The sequence below is a fragment of the Mizuhopecten yessoensis genome, unplaced genomic scaffold (genome assembly GCF_002113885.1).
Source record: "Mizuhopecten yessoensis strain PY_sf001 unplaced genomic scaffold, ASM211388v2 scaffold6261, whole genome shotgun sequence".
Taxonomy (NCBI): domain Eukaryota; kingdom Metazoa; phylum Mollusca; class Bivalvia; order Pectinida; family Pectinidae; genus Mizuhopecten; species Mizuhopecten yessoensis.
Window position 1 is genome coordinate 43,115 of NW_018406461.1, and position 14,381 is coordinate 57,495.

The 14,381-nt window shown below is 35.7% G+C and overlaps 2 protein-coding genes across 2 annotated transcripts; both read left to right on the forward strand.

Moving 5' to 3' along the window:
• Window positions 1-739: 739 nt before the first annotated feature.
• LOC110451874 (FMRFamide receptor-like) lies at window positions 740-1,798 on the forward strand. Its single transcript, XM_021500092.1, has one exon. The coding sequence runs from the start codon at window positions 740-742 to the stop codon at window positions 1,796-1,798; it is 1,059 nt and encodes a 352-aa protein (XP_021355767.1).
• Window positions 1,799-6,950: 5,152 nt separating this feature from the next.
• Window positions 6,951-8,192, forward strand: LOC110451875 (FMRFamide receptor-like). The gene has a single exon (XM_021500094.1). It carries the CDS (start codon window positions 6,951-6,953, stop codon window positions 8,190-8,192), a length of 1,242 nt encoding a protein of 413 aa, XP_021355769.1.
• The last annotated feature ends 6,189 nt before the right edge of the window (window positions 8,193-14,381 follow it).

The window sequence follows — 14,381 nt, forward strand, 5'->3', positions numbered from 1 at the left end:
ATACTTTGAACTGTAGGATGGGGCTCAAAGGAGTCAGTGTGCTAAAATTTCTTCATTTTCCTTGTTTAGAAACAGAGGTGCTAGTTTCAAATACTTTTTAGTCTGAAATCTGTATGCTAGATATTGAATAAGGTGGTTTTATTGTTTTTTGTCACTTTGAATGTTAAAAACAAATCAACTCTCTGTATAAATATATTAGGTGACCGTTAAGGCCCATGGACCTCTTGTTTTCTATATTTCCCTTACGCTCTTCCGTATTGTATACCTATTACATTTTCGACATGTTTTTGTCATTATTTCAATAAGTACAAATTACATAAGTATTCGTTTTAATTATCAGAGTTGCTAGAGCTTTTGAGCTACACATCAAACAAAACTTAATTTAGTAGTTGACACAGTATCCCTAATCAATTAATTGTAAGAAAACAATTGATCTACATGCCCTTCACAAGGCAGTGCTGACGGTTGATCGATAATTAGTTAGTGAAATGCAATAGACATAGATCAGTTATCGTATTTTCATAATGAAGGACCACGTGACAGGGAGGCATTTATAAAAGAAGACCATGAGAAAACGTTTGCCCAATGCATGCTCTGTATCAAAATGTTTACAACCGAATCTGCACTGGCAATTACTGGAAATAATAATAGTTCAACAAATATTTTCGATGATTATGAAAACATAACTTTAGTGAATAATAGGAGTGAAAATAATTCTTTCGTCATCGATCAGTCAGTGATGGATATTTTGCAGAAAATATTAGCGTGTGGAATCATTCCACCTATGTCTGCCTTTGGAATCGTTGGTAATATCCTAGCTCTGATCATTTTGATCCGCCGGAAACCTATTAATTCCACTACAGTTGTTCTCATCGCCATCGCAATTGCTGATCTTGCGTTCATAGTTACGACATTCGTCACACTTGCCACCCTGCTTATCAAGGTTTTCTATCCAGAAAACGCGAAGGAGGTCTCGGTAAAAACCATCATTCCTTTCTCCGTATATCTTGGTCCTCTTCCGGGCAGAATTTCTAACTGGTTAGTGGCTCTTGTTTCGCTGGAACGTCTCATCGCTGTAACGCGTCCCTTCAAAGTGAAACAAATATGTACAAAGAAGATAATGATAGTACTGTCGATTGTTCTTCCCTTGTCGGTTGCCGTTCTCACCAGCCCGAAGCTTTGGCTATACGAGATAAAGGACGTGACCTTACCTGACGGCAATACAACGAAAATCATTGCTCTCGGTTTTATTGGTCGACAGAAGCAACTTTTCGAAGTCTACTATCTTGTTTCAGAAACCCTATTACGGTTTGTACCTATGGGCGTGATAATCGTTTCCAATACTATTATCATTTTTGTTATCTGCATACAGGCAAAGTGGAGAAGGCAGAAACAAAATCATGCTATGGGCAAACAACGACAGATAACAAAGACGCTCTTTACTATCACCTGTATTTTCATCGTCTGTTTGTTACCTTCAACAATTTCACGCCTAATGGTTCTCTTCGACCCCAACAGCAACCACGTCAAGTACAGTTCAAATGTCTACAGTCTGCTAAGTTTAATTGGACTGCTTACGGAAACCACCAACTCCTCTATCAACTTCGTGATCTACGTTACCATGAACAGTGCATACCGTCAACAACTCTATCTTATTTGTGGCAAGAGATGCGGAAATAAAACAATTTCTAAATTTGCTTCCGCTGCCAACATGAAAAGAAGCAGTCGCGCCACGGATCTTTCTGTTACAGACTTAACGTCAACGTCAACGGAGGACACTGAGGTAGTTCATATGTGATACTAATTTTCAGTTCGGTTGGTTCAGAATGATATTTCTCATGAAGGTAAGAAAACTTCCAGATTTATTTAAATGTATAAAAGCCCGACGGTAGGAAAAAAGTAAAGGACGTCACCGATGACATAACAGATGACATAACAGTGTTATATACAAATTTGTCGTTTTTTAAGAAATGAGAAAATAAAACAAAGAAGAATCTCGTCATATATTAACGTTTTTTATCGCAATGTTTTAACAGGTATAAAAGAAAATTGAGGAAAGCGAAATGACCATTTATCTGTTACCGTATGAATATGTGAAATTATTGTGATTAAGGTATAAACATCTAACGGTATGGGAGAAAAATAATCAATCACTCATGTGTGATGTAGACAGAGATATCTCAACCCTCGGGCAAAGCCTCGTGCTAAACCTAAAACAATATTTCACCCTCTGGTTGGGATATCTCTGTCTTCATCAAACAGGAGTGATAGATTCTATTAATCGCAAACAATGGTTCTCAGCATCCCTTCTAATGATAATCACACTATACTAAATGGTTTTAAGCAATGTGATCATAAAACTGATAGGGATATCTTAGAAAGTGTTTCAACCTTGATCTCAAAACGGTTGATATAAATAGAATAACAAATTAATAAGTTACAATGTACAAATATTGTAAACATGAATATACATATACCAGTAAAATGTCTTTATGCTCACTTGTACATGTACTATACAATTGGCATTATACTGAATGTTTGTAAACAATGTGACGATGAAACTAATAAGACCATGCTTAACATTGATTCCACTTTTATCACAAACTCAATCTAGTTTATATAGATAGATGAAGATAGACAGATTAAGAACCCAGAAAAAGATTAGCCTTGGGCTGAATCAGGTTTTATATCTCAATAAACAAGTTGAATAAAATTTATAGAAAACGGAGGGTATTCTACATTTGGTTGTTTTTAATATCATAACAAATATATGAAATTATCTAATACGAATAAGGTATGCTTTCCTAATAATTCATTCTGGACAAGTAACGAGACACATTTAATGCACTATGTAGTTTATTTAAATAATTGTACACTACTTTAAACCGATTGCATACCCAGTTTATTATTGGGAAATATCTTACATGACCAGCATAGTTTATTGATATAATATTCGAACTTTCCCATGTTTCCCACTAAATATTTAATTAATTACAGGTCACTTTGTGTTGATCTTGAAACATAAAAGAGTACCTAGTCAGTGATGATGGACAGTGTTTTCTCTGGTGATGCCAAAACTCAACAAAGACTGACCAACAATTCTTCATTTATCAATTGATTTAGCTCCCCTATACCACTATCTTGCATATTGATATTTATATGTAAATATTTTTTTTCCACGATTTTTTATTTCACTTATTGTAAATACATTATTAAACTAATGCATACAAAGGCATCTTTATATCTATAAGGAGAGCATAATTTAAGTCTAGTCCATTTTTCGATCCCTTTCATGTATAATCTTTTAACAAAATTGTTGAAACTAATTCAATTTAAAAAAAATAAAACAAGTAAAATGAGAACTGGTGTTTGTTGGATGTGTATTACTTACAATGACAGAAGACTTTGTAAACTGTTTGACTATATGTAAACATTAACAGATACAAATGTACATATTTTTGCGGATGCCTCATTTTGCAATATGTTCACGGCTAAAAAAACCCACATGAAATGCAACCCGCAAATTCTCGGTCTTTTTAAAAACAAACAAACATGTTAACAAAATCGTAATTCAAAGTCTATCTGTGGGATTGTAAACTTCACACGAAGTCCCTTGAAATAGGGCCACGGTGGCCAAGTGGTCAAGCCGTCTGGCATTCTGCTACCACTAGCACTCCACCACTGGGTCGCGGGTTCGAGACCCACGTGGGGCAGTTGCCAGGTACTGGCCGTAGGTCGGTGTTTTTCCTTTGGGAACTCAGGCTTTCCTCCATCACCAAAACCTGGTACGTCCTTAAATGCCCATAGCTGTTGATAGGAAGGAATGCACAAAACAACCCAAACAAACCCTTGAAATAGTTAACCTAGATTATACCAATCTTAATGATGAAATGATTAATTTCATTAGTTAATAAACATGTATTATTAGTCGACATTACATGCGCTTGAGTGTAGTATTTTCCCACAAGCCAACGCTCTTCCAAAAACTTTCCCCCAAATGTATTTGTCAAATTAATTTAATTGTGTATGTGCTTAAATATTTGCTAGCCGACAAACTCAAAATGGGGTTTGTAAATCTGTCAAATTCTGATATCACGTGTTAACGATTGATGACGATAGATTGGTGGTTTTGATTGATTGTAATAAGCATCTGGTATAAAGCATAAAGACGTCAGCGTTAGTTGTTTATCGTCTATCGACCAAATGGCGACTGAAACTGAAAAGTCATTCCTAAATATATTCAGATTATGTAGACAAAATAGTAGAGGATCAGAAATGAGAAATACTCAGTTTGCTGTTAAACGAAGACACAAAGGCGTCACGTAATGAATGTTTGCATGCGCAGAATAAAAGAGTAATCTTAATAATTAGAATATCTAGGTCACTTTGCTTATTATAGGCGTATAGACACTAAAGTAGACGATACAAAGACTTGTGTTACACTTCACTATGTAGAACAGATACGAACAGCATAATAATGTTTCTATAATAGTGTGGAAAATTACTCGGGATTAAAAAATAAATAAAATATCATTGTTCATTCTCGTTAAATATTTCACTATAATACACGCACATATGTTGATTATTTCTTAATTAAACCAGATGTTCCGGAGGGGCAAGTATACTCGACTACATCCGCGATGTAAAATATGGTCATATATAAAAATATCTTATAAAGAAAATTAGAATCGGGTTATCACAACAAAAACCATTAACCTCACTGATGAGCGAAATAAAAGACATCGAAATTAATATCACGCAAGAAAATAGAATAGTTCCTTATGAGATCATGATGACCTTGTCCGTAGCTTTGGTCACCCTGTATCTCTGGATACCCAATGGTGTATGTTTATCCGTCAGCATTCACCACAAAAACAGTAACAATTGCTTAAAGCCTATGAATATCAAACTAACAGCGACCTGTTATCACTGTATGTAGGGAAACCAGCGATGATACTATCAAGAAAAGGAAGGTTAACAATAGGAAAACTGAAATTGGCACGCTTCCAGTTAGTCATGTTATAAGTAACGATCGAAACAAACACGTTTCACAAGAACGACTCGGATCAAAATTTGACAATAAAGTCGTTTCCGAGCTGACAACGAAACCTGTCATTATCTTCATAAACAAATTCTCACCAGCTACCCAGATTCCACTTAGTTTATGTGAAACGTTTAAGGGCCGACTTCAAAACCTTTTGAAGTTTTTAAATTTTTAAATTTTTCGAGTAGTTCCCCCCTCCCCCCAACAAAACATAAACAATAAACAAAAACTAACACAAAAAAATCCTTCGAAATATCCATGGAATTTTTCCCCTGCTGGTGCATTTGCACATTGTATTGAAAACTTTGCTAGCACAGAATGTTGAGCTCAATTATTCTGGTATCGCCTCCAGCGTTCGTCCGGGTGTCATTCAAGGCTATTTTTTTTATTGTTGTGCTAGTTACTCGTGTAAGCGTGTTGTCGATGCTAAGGTCGATTTTACATAGATGGAACTGGAATAAGACAATGTTTTTTTCCGTTCGTAAGTAGTATATATTTAAAGCCATTTTTATTTTCAGTACAAATATTTTATTCCCCCAGCCGTTTTTTTCATAAATATGTATATACATATACTGCTTCGAAGCAGATATATATATACATATATAAATATTTTGATAGGGGATGCCAGGGTTGGGGAGCCCTGAAGTCAGCCCCTGAACAATATGGTGTCCTCACGCAGGAGGGTTCTCATTCAACATCCATCAGTCAAACTATAAATAAATAAATAGGAAGGGCAACGGGAAAAACGATATTAATATATCCGTTATTATTCCGACAAAACTGTTTGCTATTATTCCTAATATAATTGTCTCCTAGTAGAGACATACACAGCTGTTATGATTCAGACAAATTAAATCATATGTAATAACGGCAGTATGTTGTAATGGAGACGATTGAATTGAACAAAACAATATTTGTTGGAAGTGTATTGTTTAAATCGATAAATAAACAGAGACATTGTAGCAACAGTACAAACTATATCATTTGTACTATTTTCGATGAAACCAAACCCTTTGTCAAGGCATAAACATCAAATAATCACAACACTCTAATCTCAAAGGTTTATTGTGTAGTTAGTGACTCTAAGCTATTTCACTGTTCATGTATTTAATTTTATATAAACCTTATATTTAATATCAGTATGGCATTGTTCTAACATGTAAATATAGATATTACGATAAGATTTATTTCATGGTCACAAAAGGGAAAAACCTGGAAGGAACCGAGTTTTATGCAGCTTTGAAAATGAAATTGAATTAAATAAATCAGTTTTTGAAATGATTCTTCTTTCGAGCTTGATGCAAAAACAACCACTTACATCTTAACAGTTTATTTAACAATTTATGTCCAAATCATTGTATTGGAAGAAAACTGTAGTGATCGCCAAACCCTTTACAATAATAATAATAATAATAATAATTGGAGGTTCTTATATACCGCTTTATCACAACCTAGTTCGTAGGTCATCTCAAAGCGGTTCACAAATTAATATCAGTGGTTATAGGGCCTTTGTAAGTACATTTCTCAACTCCCTGGGGAGCATACAACCCGAGCTGCCATTTCGGCGCTAACAGCTAGCATTCAACAATTCTAGCACTGCCCAACCACGTACTCATTTACAGCTGAGTAGACTGGAACAAGCGGAGTAAAGTATCTTGCTCAAGGAAACAACACAATGCCGTGCCGGGGCGCGAACCCGCAACCCTTCGGTCACAAGCCCGGCGTCCTACCACTAGACTACCGTGCCTCCTAAGCCAGTGCTGACGGCCGATCGATAATCTATAAGAGGAATTCATTCGATGTGCATAAATTGATCTTGTTTTCGTTACATAAAACCACGTGACAGGGAAGATTTTATAAAAGAGAACCCAATGCATTTACTATATCAGTCCATATAAGATTAACAATGTTTACAACAGAATCTTCAATAGACTTTGCTGGAAATGAGAATAGTACAACAAACTCAACTAATGTTTTCGGTAATTACGAAAACTCGACAACCGTGAGTACTGAAGCTGGTTCCAGCAGAAGTAATTATTACGTCATAGATCAGTCAGTGATGGATATTTTTAAGAAAATATTGGTGTGTGGAATCATTTCGCCTATGTCTGCCTTTGGAATCGTTGGTAATATACTGGCTCTGCTTATTTTGATCCGCCGGAAACCTATTAATTCTACTACAGTTGTTCTGATCGCCATCGCAATTGCTGATCTTGCGTTCATTGCTACGACAATTGTAAATGTTGTCTCCCTGCTCATCAGGATTTACTACCCAGAAAACGCAAAGGAGGTAACAATGAAAATAATCATTCCTTTCTCCGTATATCTTAGTCCTCTTCCAGGCAGAATTTCTAACTGGTTAGTGGCTCTTGTTTCGCTGGAACGTCTCATCGCTGTAACGCGTCCCTTCAAAGTGAAACAGATATGTACAAAAAAGTTAATGATAGTACTGTCGATTGTTCTTCCCTTGTCGGTTGCCATTCTCACCAGCCCGAAGCTTTGGTTATACGAGGTAAAGGACGTGACCCTACCTGACGGTAATGTGACGAAGATCATTGCTCTTGGTTTTATTGGTCGACAGAAGCAGCTCTTCGAAGTGTACTATCTTGTTTCTGAAACTCTATTACGGTTTGTACCTATGGGCGTGATAATCGTTTCCAATGCTGTCATCATTTGTGTTACCTGCATACAGGCAAAGTGGAGAAGGCACAAACAAAACTATGTCATGGGTAAACAACCGTCCACCGACGAGAGACAGATAACAAAGACGCTCCTTACCATCACCTGTATTTTCATCGTCTGTTTGTTACCTTCAACAATTTCACGCCTAATGGTTCTCTTCGACGCCAACAGCACTTACTACAAGTACAGCTCAAATGTTCACAGTCTGCTAAGTTTTATTGGGCTGCTTACGGAAACCACCAACTCGTCTATCAACTTTGTGATTTACGTTACCATGAACAGTGCATACCGTCGACAACTCTATCTTATTTGCGGCAAGAGGTTCAAAACGAAAGCCATTTCTAATACCGTTTTCAGTTCCGTTGCCGGTTCCGCCACATCCGTTAATAAAGGACAAAACTCCCATATAAATCTTTCTACAACCGATTTGTCAACGGTGGAGAGCAGTGGGGATATTCACATGTAACGTTGATTGTTGGGTTTTTCGTTAGAAATCTTTTCCAAAGTGGCAAGAAAATGTCGTTTTGTATTTGAAAACAATCCGACGGCAAAAGACAGAAGTGAACAAAACTCTATGTGCTCGGCAATAGCAGCGGGATATTAGGGAGAAGTTACTAAGTATGTATTGAAAAGTATGTTATTTTCTTTTAAAATGTATGACGTTAAATCAAATAAAAATGAAATCTTGATTTTTAACTGTTATTGTTTACCTCAATGAATTTCTCGTTGTTTTATCATAGTTGATACATGTACTATAAATAACAGACAATTCCTTAAAACAAAGTCAAAGCGATAACTTAATATAGTATTAACTATACGGTGTGATTCATCAATAACTTACTGAATTCCAATGTAAGATGCTAGTAGATTTATTTGTGTGTGAATAATGTTAATATATGTTATGATAACCTTGTCAGTCCGGACAATTTGGTATCCCGTTATAATTATTTCGGGTATATTGAGTTATTAATTTCTCCGTCATAGTCGACTGATTAGTGTCTACTTCCGTTTTAATTTACCGCTTTGTTTATTTCAATGTCAAATCCATCATTCATAGCAACAATAAATGACGAAATAACGTTTCTTAATTTCTAAGTTACATGTTTTGTCACATTTGTTTGTGGAAATTGATCGTAAATAGTATGCGTCCCGGGATCACATTTCTCAGTTGATCGCATACCCTTTACCCGATGATAATCGACACAAATCTAATGTGAAAATACCCACCCAAATTCCAACACTTTTGTGTGCCGATGACAGTTAAACTACGGATGAAAAGAGTTTACAGTTACGAGATCCTAAAAACACACTCGTACAAAACCTTGCTCTTCGAATATCTCGTATCTTAAAAAAGTCTAAAATAACTTTTCTATGGATTCCGAGCCATGTCGGAATTAAAGGCAACGAATTTGCAGACAGGGAAGCAAAAATGCATTGAATCTCGAACAAACAAATATCAAACTACCATACACAGATTTTAAACCTACGATTCGTACAGCCATTCAAAATGAATGGCAGCAACGCTGGTCTCTCGAGACCACCAACAAACTTTTTAAGATACAACCGAAACTTAAAACATCTATTCCCAGTCGGAAAGATCGTAGAGAGGAAGTTGTCCTCGCTCGGCTCCGTACTGGGCACACATATCCTACTCATTCGTACCTTTTAAAACGAGAAGATCTACCTTCATGCCACGCATGTGACACTCCATTTACAGTGGAACATTTTTTAATAGAATGTTCCGATTTTAAACACATTCGTGATAACTACTTTCGAGTCCCGGATTTGAAAACACTTTTCAGTTCCGTGGACTCGAAGGCATTATTTAACTATTTGAAAGACATCGGTCTATTTTATAGACTCTGCTGTCTTTTAACCCACGTTACCCTTTTTGACGTTATATATATATCACATATTCCATATCATCTATTCATTATCTCTTTTATTATTTTAACCCCCCTTTTATTTTTTATTATCTAAATGACCACAGCCGTCGCTGGGCCGTTAAACATAAACAAAACAAACAAACAAAAATATATATATATATAATTACAAAATAGTTACAGTTCACTTACTACTTAACAGTGTGTCAACCAATTACGGTTTCAATTTCCCGCAAAAAGGTTAGAATTAAACTATTAATAATTATAGTTCACAGCTAAAAGCTACATTTAACACCAATCAACAGTTATCACTAAATATCAAATTCAACAAATGATGATTACAACTAACACCCCAAATATTACATTTTATAATGTACCACTAGTAATATACATATTCATAATTAAATATTATTGTTCACTTGATTTAGCAATGCACTACCTGTTACACTCACATATAAATAGCTCGTTAACAACTGAATAGTTACAGTTTGCAACTTAATCGTGAAAATTCCCCACTTATTAATTTCAGTTCATCAACAAATAGTTAGATTTTACTTTTAAATAGTTACGTTTATCCGTTTTATTAGCCCACTATCATCTGATGGTGGGCTATTCAAATCACCCTGCGTCCGTGGTCCGTCGTCCGTCGTCCGTCCTTAAACAATTCTTGTTATCGGTATTTTTCAAGGAGTACCAGAGGGATCTTTCTCAAATTTTATATTAAGGTTCCTCTTGGTCCTTAGCTGTGCAGGACAACTTTTGAGACTGATCGGATAAACAACATGGCCGACAGGCAGCCATCTTGGATTTTGATATTGAAAGTTTGTTATCGCTATTTCTCAAGAAGTACCAGAGGGATCTTTCTCAAATTTTATATGTAGGTTCCCCTTGATCTCTCGTTGTGCATGTTATATGTTGAGACTGATCATAAAAACAATATGGATTAAAAGAAAAACTAAACAGATCTTTCTCATATTGCAATAATCGATTCTATTTCTTTCACATTAAGTACTGTACTAGTAAATATGTGAAACGACAAACTCACTTTGAAGGTTGGCTTTCATACACATCGGTGTTAAGTTTAGATCAAAAGTTACCTCAAGGTACATTTACTGTTAACATGACTCGATCAAATAGATAAGAGGAAAGAAGAGAAAAGATCAAACTGACAAAGAACTAATGAAGATGGTACTATGGGATCACTTGTATTTTTTTAATTTACTGAATTCAAATACTTATTATTTACCGCCAAATAGCATTTCTCTTCTAGATAACTATCAATAAATATAATTGAACTCTGCCATCATTATATGACGATCTGTTTTGTCTTTATATGATGCTGTATTTCTATTCTATATACATTGATCATCATTGGATGCAATTCCGGCATTATATCACGTGCATATATTTGTATATGATGTAAATTTACAACAAATTCCGCAGGACATAATGTCTCTGAATAGCTATTTTATCGCGCTTAAAATGGATTATCGCGCCATTCTTAATTTTTGTGGGGACAAAAGAGGGAGGAATACAAGATATAAACACCTGCATTTGGTATGATGTTGATCTGTTTCTTTAAAAGTCGCCTACGGACTTAAAAATTCAGAGTGCTTTTCATGAATGTGCATCTCAATCTTTGTTGCAGTGTTCATGAACGTGGTGACCGGAAGTTGAAGCCGTGCGCTAAATGTTTTACCATTGCGGATTCGTCCCGGGTCTGATCAATAGAGACCTTCTAGACACATTCATAAGCTTGTTGTTAGTTTCAGATATCCTGGAAAGATGCGTGATCACAAAAGAATTAAGTATTCAGTGTTATCTACAAGAGAGGAGTTTATATACGCTTTCATATCGCCATACTAACCTGAATTCTAATTATATTTGTACAATATGTATAGGATCTTACATGAGTTTTCAATTCAATTCGTATGAGAATTATGAAATAATATAGCTGGCTTATTTTCGATGTGTTTTATATATGTAAATAACAGAGTTAACTTGACCAGCTATTTTCCCCCAAGGGGGACTATGGATAAGAAACTACGAAAGCAAATGCTTGAACCAAGATTGTGGGTTAAGCATCCGTGTCCCACTTCTGTTCAGTTTTGTATTCTCTCATAAAAGTCCTGCAAAGTATGTGTTTCTTTTCAGAATTGATTTATCAAAGTTGAAGTCATACCGGGAGAAGGTTTTCCAACACTTTCTCGTAGATATCTTACTAGTTTTTAAGACTTGTCAAGTATAATTAAGGTATTATGTTGACCCATTCACGTGAAGTTGTCCAACTACGCTAAATGTAGTGACGTTTTGAAGCTCCACGACCAAATCGGTGCACAACTATTCGCGAACTGTACTAGCTTACATTTATGATAGGTTCTGTCTTTTCAATAAAATCCAAAAATTATCATCTCCAACGATTTAATGTATTTTCGCTCTTCAGTAGTTAATTACCTATCTCGTATATTATAGTCTTATCGTGTTATTGTAATGCGTGATGTATACATTTGTATAAAACTTCTAAAACCCCTTTTATGGCTTCATCGTATGTGTACTCAATCGTCATGTAACATTAAATTAATCAGAATTAGAGATTTATGCAAAAAACGTTAACCTAATACTTGCTATTTAATCAACTTTGATCAAGATACAACAAGATGGTAGACACTGCTGGTGGATTTCCTAGTCCACATGTACCCGAGGATTGCAGTAACCTTTATAAAAAAAAGTGAAAATTACAAAAAAAATACATTTCAATATAACATGTATGTGTCTTACTTTCATCTTTGAACAAAATATAAAACTTACCAAGAATTGTTTCATTTTTTTAGAGAGAAAACTACAAACATTGCACCGATAAAAATTATAACTAGAGGGACAAACACTTAGATACAGAGAGCGACAAAGTTACCAAACAGAGACGGATAGAAAACCCCAGGAGAAAACGACAGAAAAGGGATGCTTAAGAGATGTATAAAAAATAGTGAAAGTAAAGATGAAAGATGAGAAATTACCGTCCATGTCAATTTTCGCATAGCAGTTTAACATACTATACATATATAAGCCCCGTTAGTTTTGATGACTTCCGCAATTACCATATTAGACGTACGCATCAACAGTATCAAGATCCATGCCTGCATTAAGGTCATATGTCCCTCATTATTCCGCGGTCGTTATCATCTTTTCAACTTCCAGGCAGACGTCAGTGAAGCCTTTTGTCATCTTACCCGACGTTGGTAGTGCTAGTTGATTGTGCTATTGACAAAATATCAGTAATGGCCGGATTTAAAATGATTACATTCTGCAGATTAATTACTGGGGTTTTATGTGACAGCGTATGCTATTTATGAATAATTAATCTCTGGTTTTGTGTCCATTAATGATAAGAACCTAAGCAACGTTAATCCTTAAGGATTTTAAAAGAGTTTGGAACATGATTTTAAGAGAGTTTGGAACATAATCAGAGCTTTGAATGGGTCCCACTTTGAACACGTTCGTATCGCGGTGCTGAACTGGAATAATGAATAGCATTTTATAGTCTACTGGACTATGTGTTCTCTCTTGTTTTTGCTTATCTGTACTTAAAATGACATTTTAACATGGCATGAATCTTCCTCTGAAATCAATAGGTTTCCTCTCCTAACAGTTAATCTTACAATTCATTCTTGGAAACAACAACATGAACCGTCTTACTACACAAATAGACAACAGGCGTCGATGGGCCGTTGAACATAAACAAACAAAAATACACAAATAGAAAAGCGATATACAGCAAGAAGAGGTCACAAAAGGGGAGATAAGTCACAAATCACAGGGCGGAGTTATTTTCATGGTTAGATATTGATCTCTATTTTTTTAATTTCGGTATCAAAATTTAAAATGTATTTTGTTGTCTGACGATTAGGATTGTCTGCTCCGATTGGGCTGCATTTTTATCTGGTAACTAGAAGTTTATCTTTGTGTACAACCATTGACCAGTTGCGGCAGTCTTCCTGTACAGAGGTAGCGACATTGTTGAAGTATGTTTCATGTAAAGAAAAAGTAAGAGAAGTGGTATGATTGTCAACACTGAATAACACTTAAAACACAAAATCTACGTATGTGAAAGTTATGAGGGGGCAAAGTACAGAGACTTCAGTAATTCGCTGGCGTTCGTCAAAGAACAATAGTTGTTCCACTTAACATGAGCAAAACATAATAAGGCAATACATGCTCGTGTTGTTGGCTCATCAGCCGAAAATTGTTTTAATGACCTAATCATTTGGATAGCAGAGAAAACAAATAAAAATAAATAAACAGTTTTGGATAACAGTAAAGAAAGAAAAGAAAACGACATATAGCTTTACTTGTGCATTATTACTTCCATAACCTTCAAATAGTTCCGACAAGAAAATAAGCTGACGAACCCTACTAGTACATAATAATAATAGTGATATAAGAGGTTCTTATATACCGCTTTATCACAACCTAGTTCGTAGGTCGTCTCAAAGCGGTTCACAGATTTTTATCCGTGGTTATAGGGCCTTTGCAACCAGCCAATATCTTTCTCAACTCCCTAGGGAGCATACAGCCGGTGCTGTCATTGCGGCGCACACAGCTAGCATTCAACAATTCTAGCACTGCCCAACCACGTACTCATTTACAGCTGAGTAAACTTGAACAAGCGGAGTGAAGTATCTTGCTCAAAGAAACAACACAGTGCCGTGACGAGAGTCGAACCCGCAACCCTTTGGTCACGAGCCCGGCGTCCTACCACTTCCGTGTCTTCAACG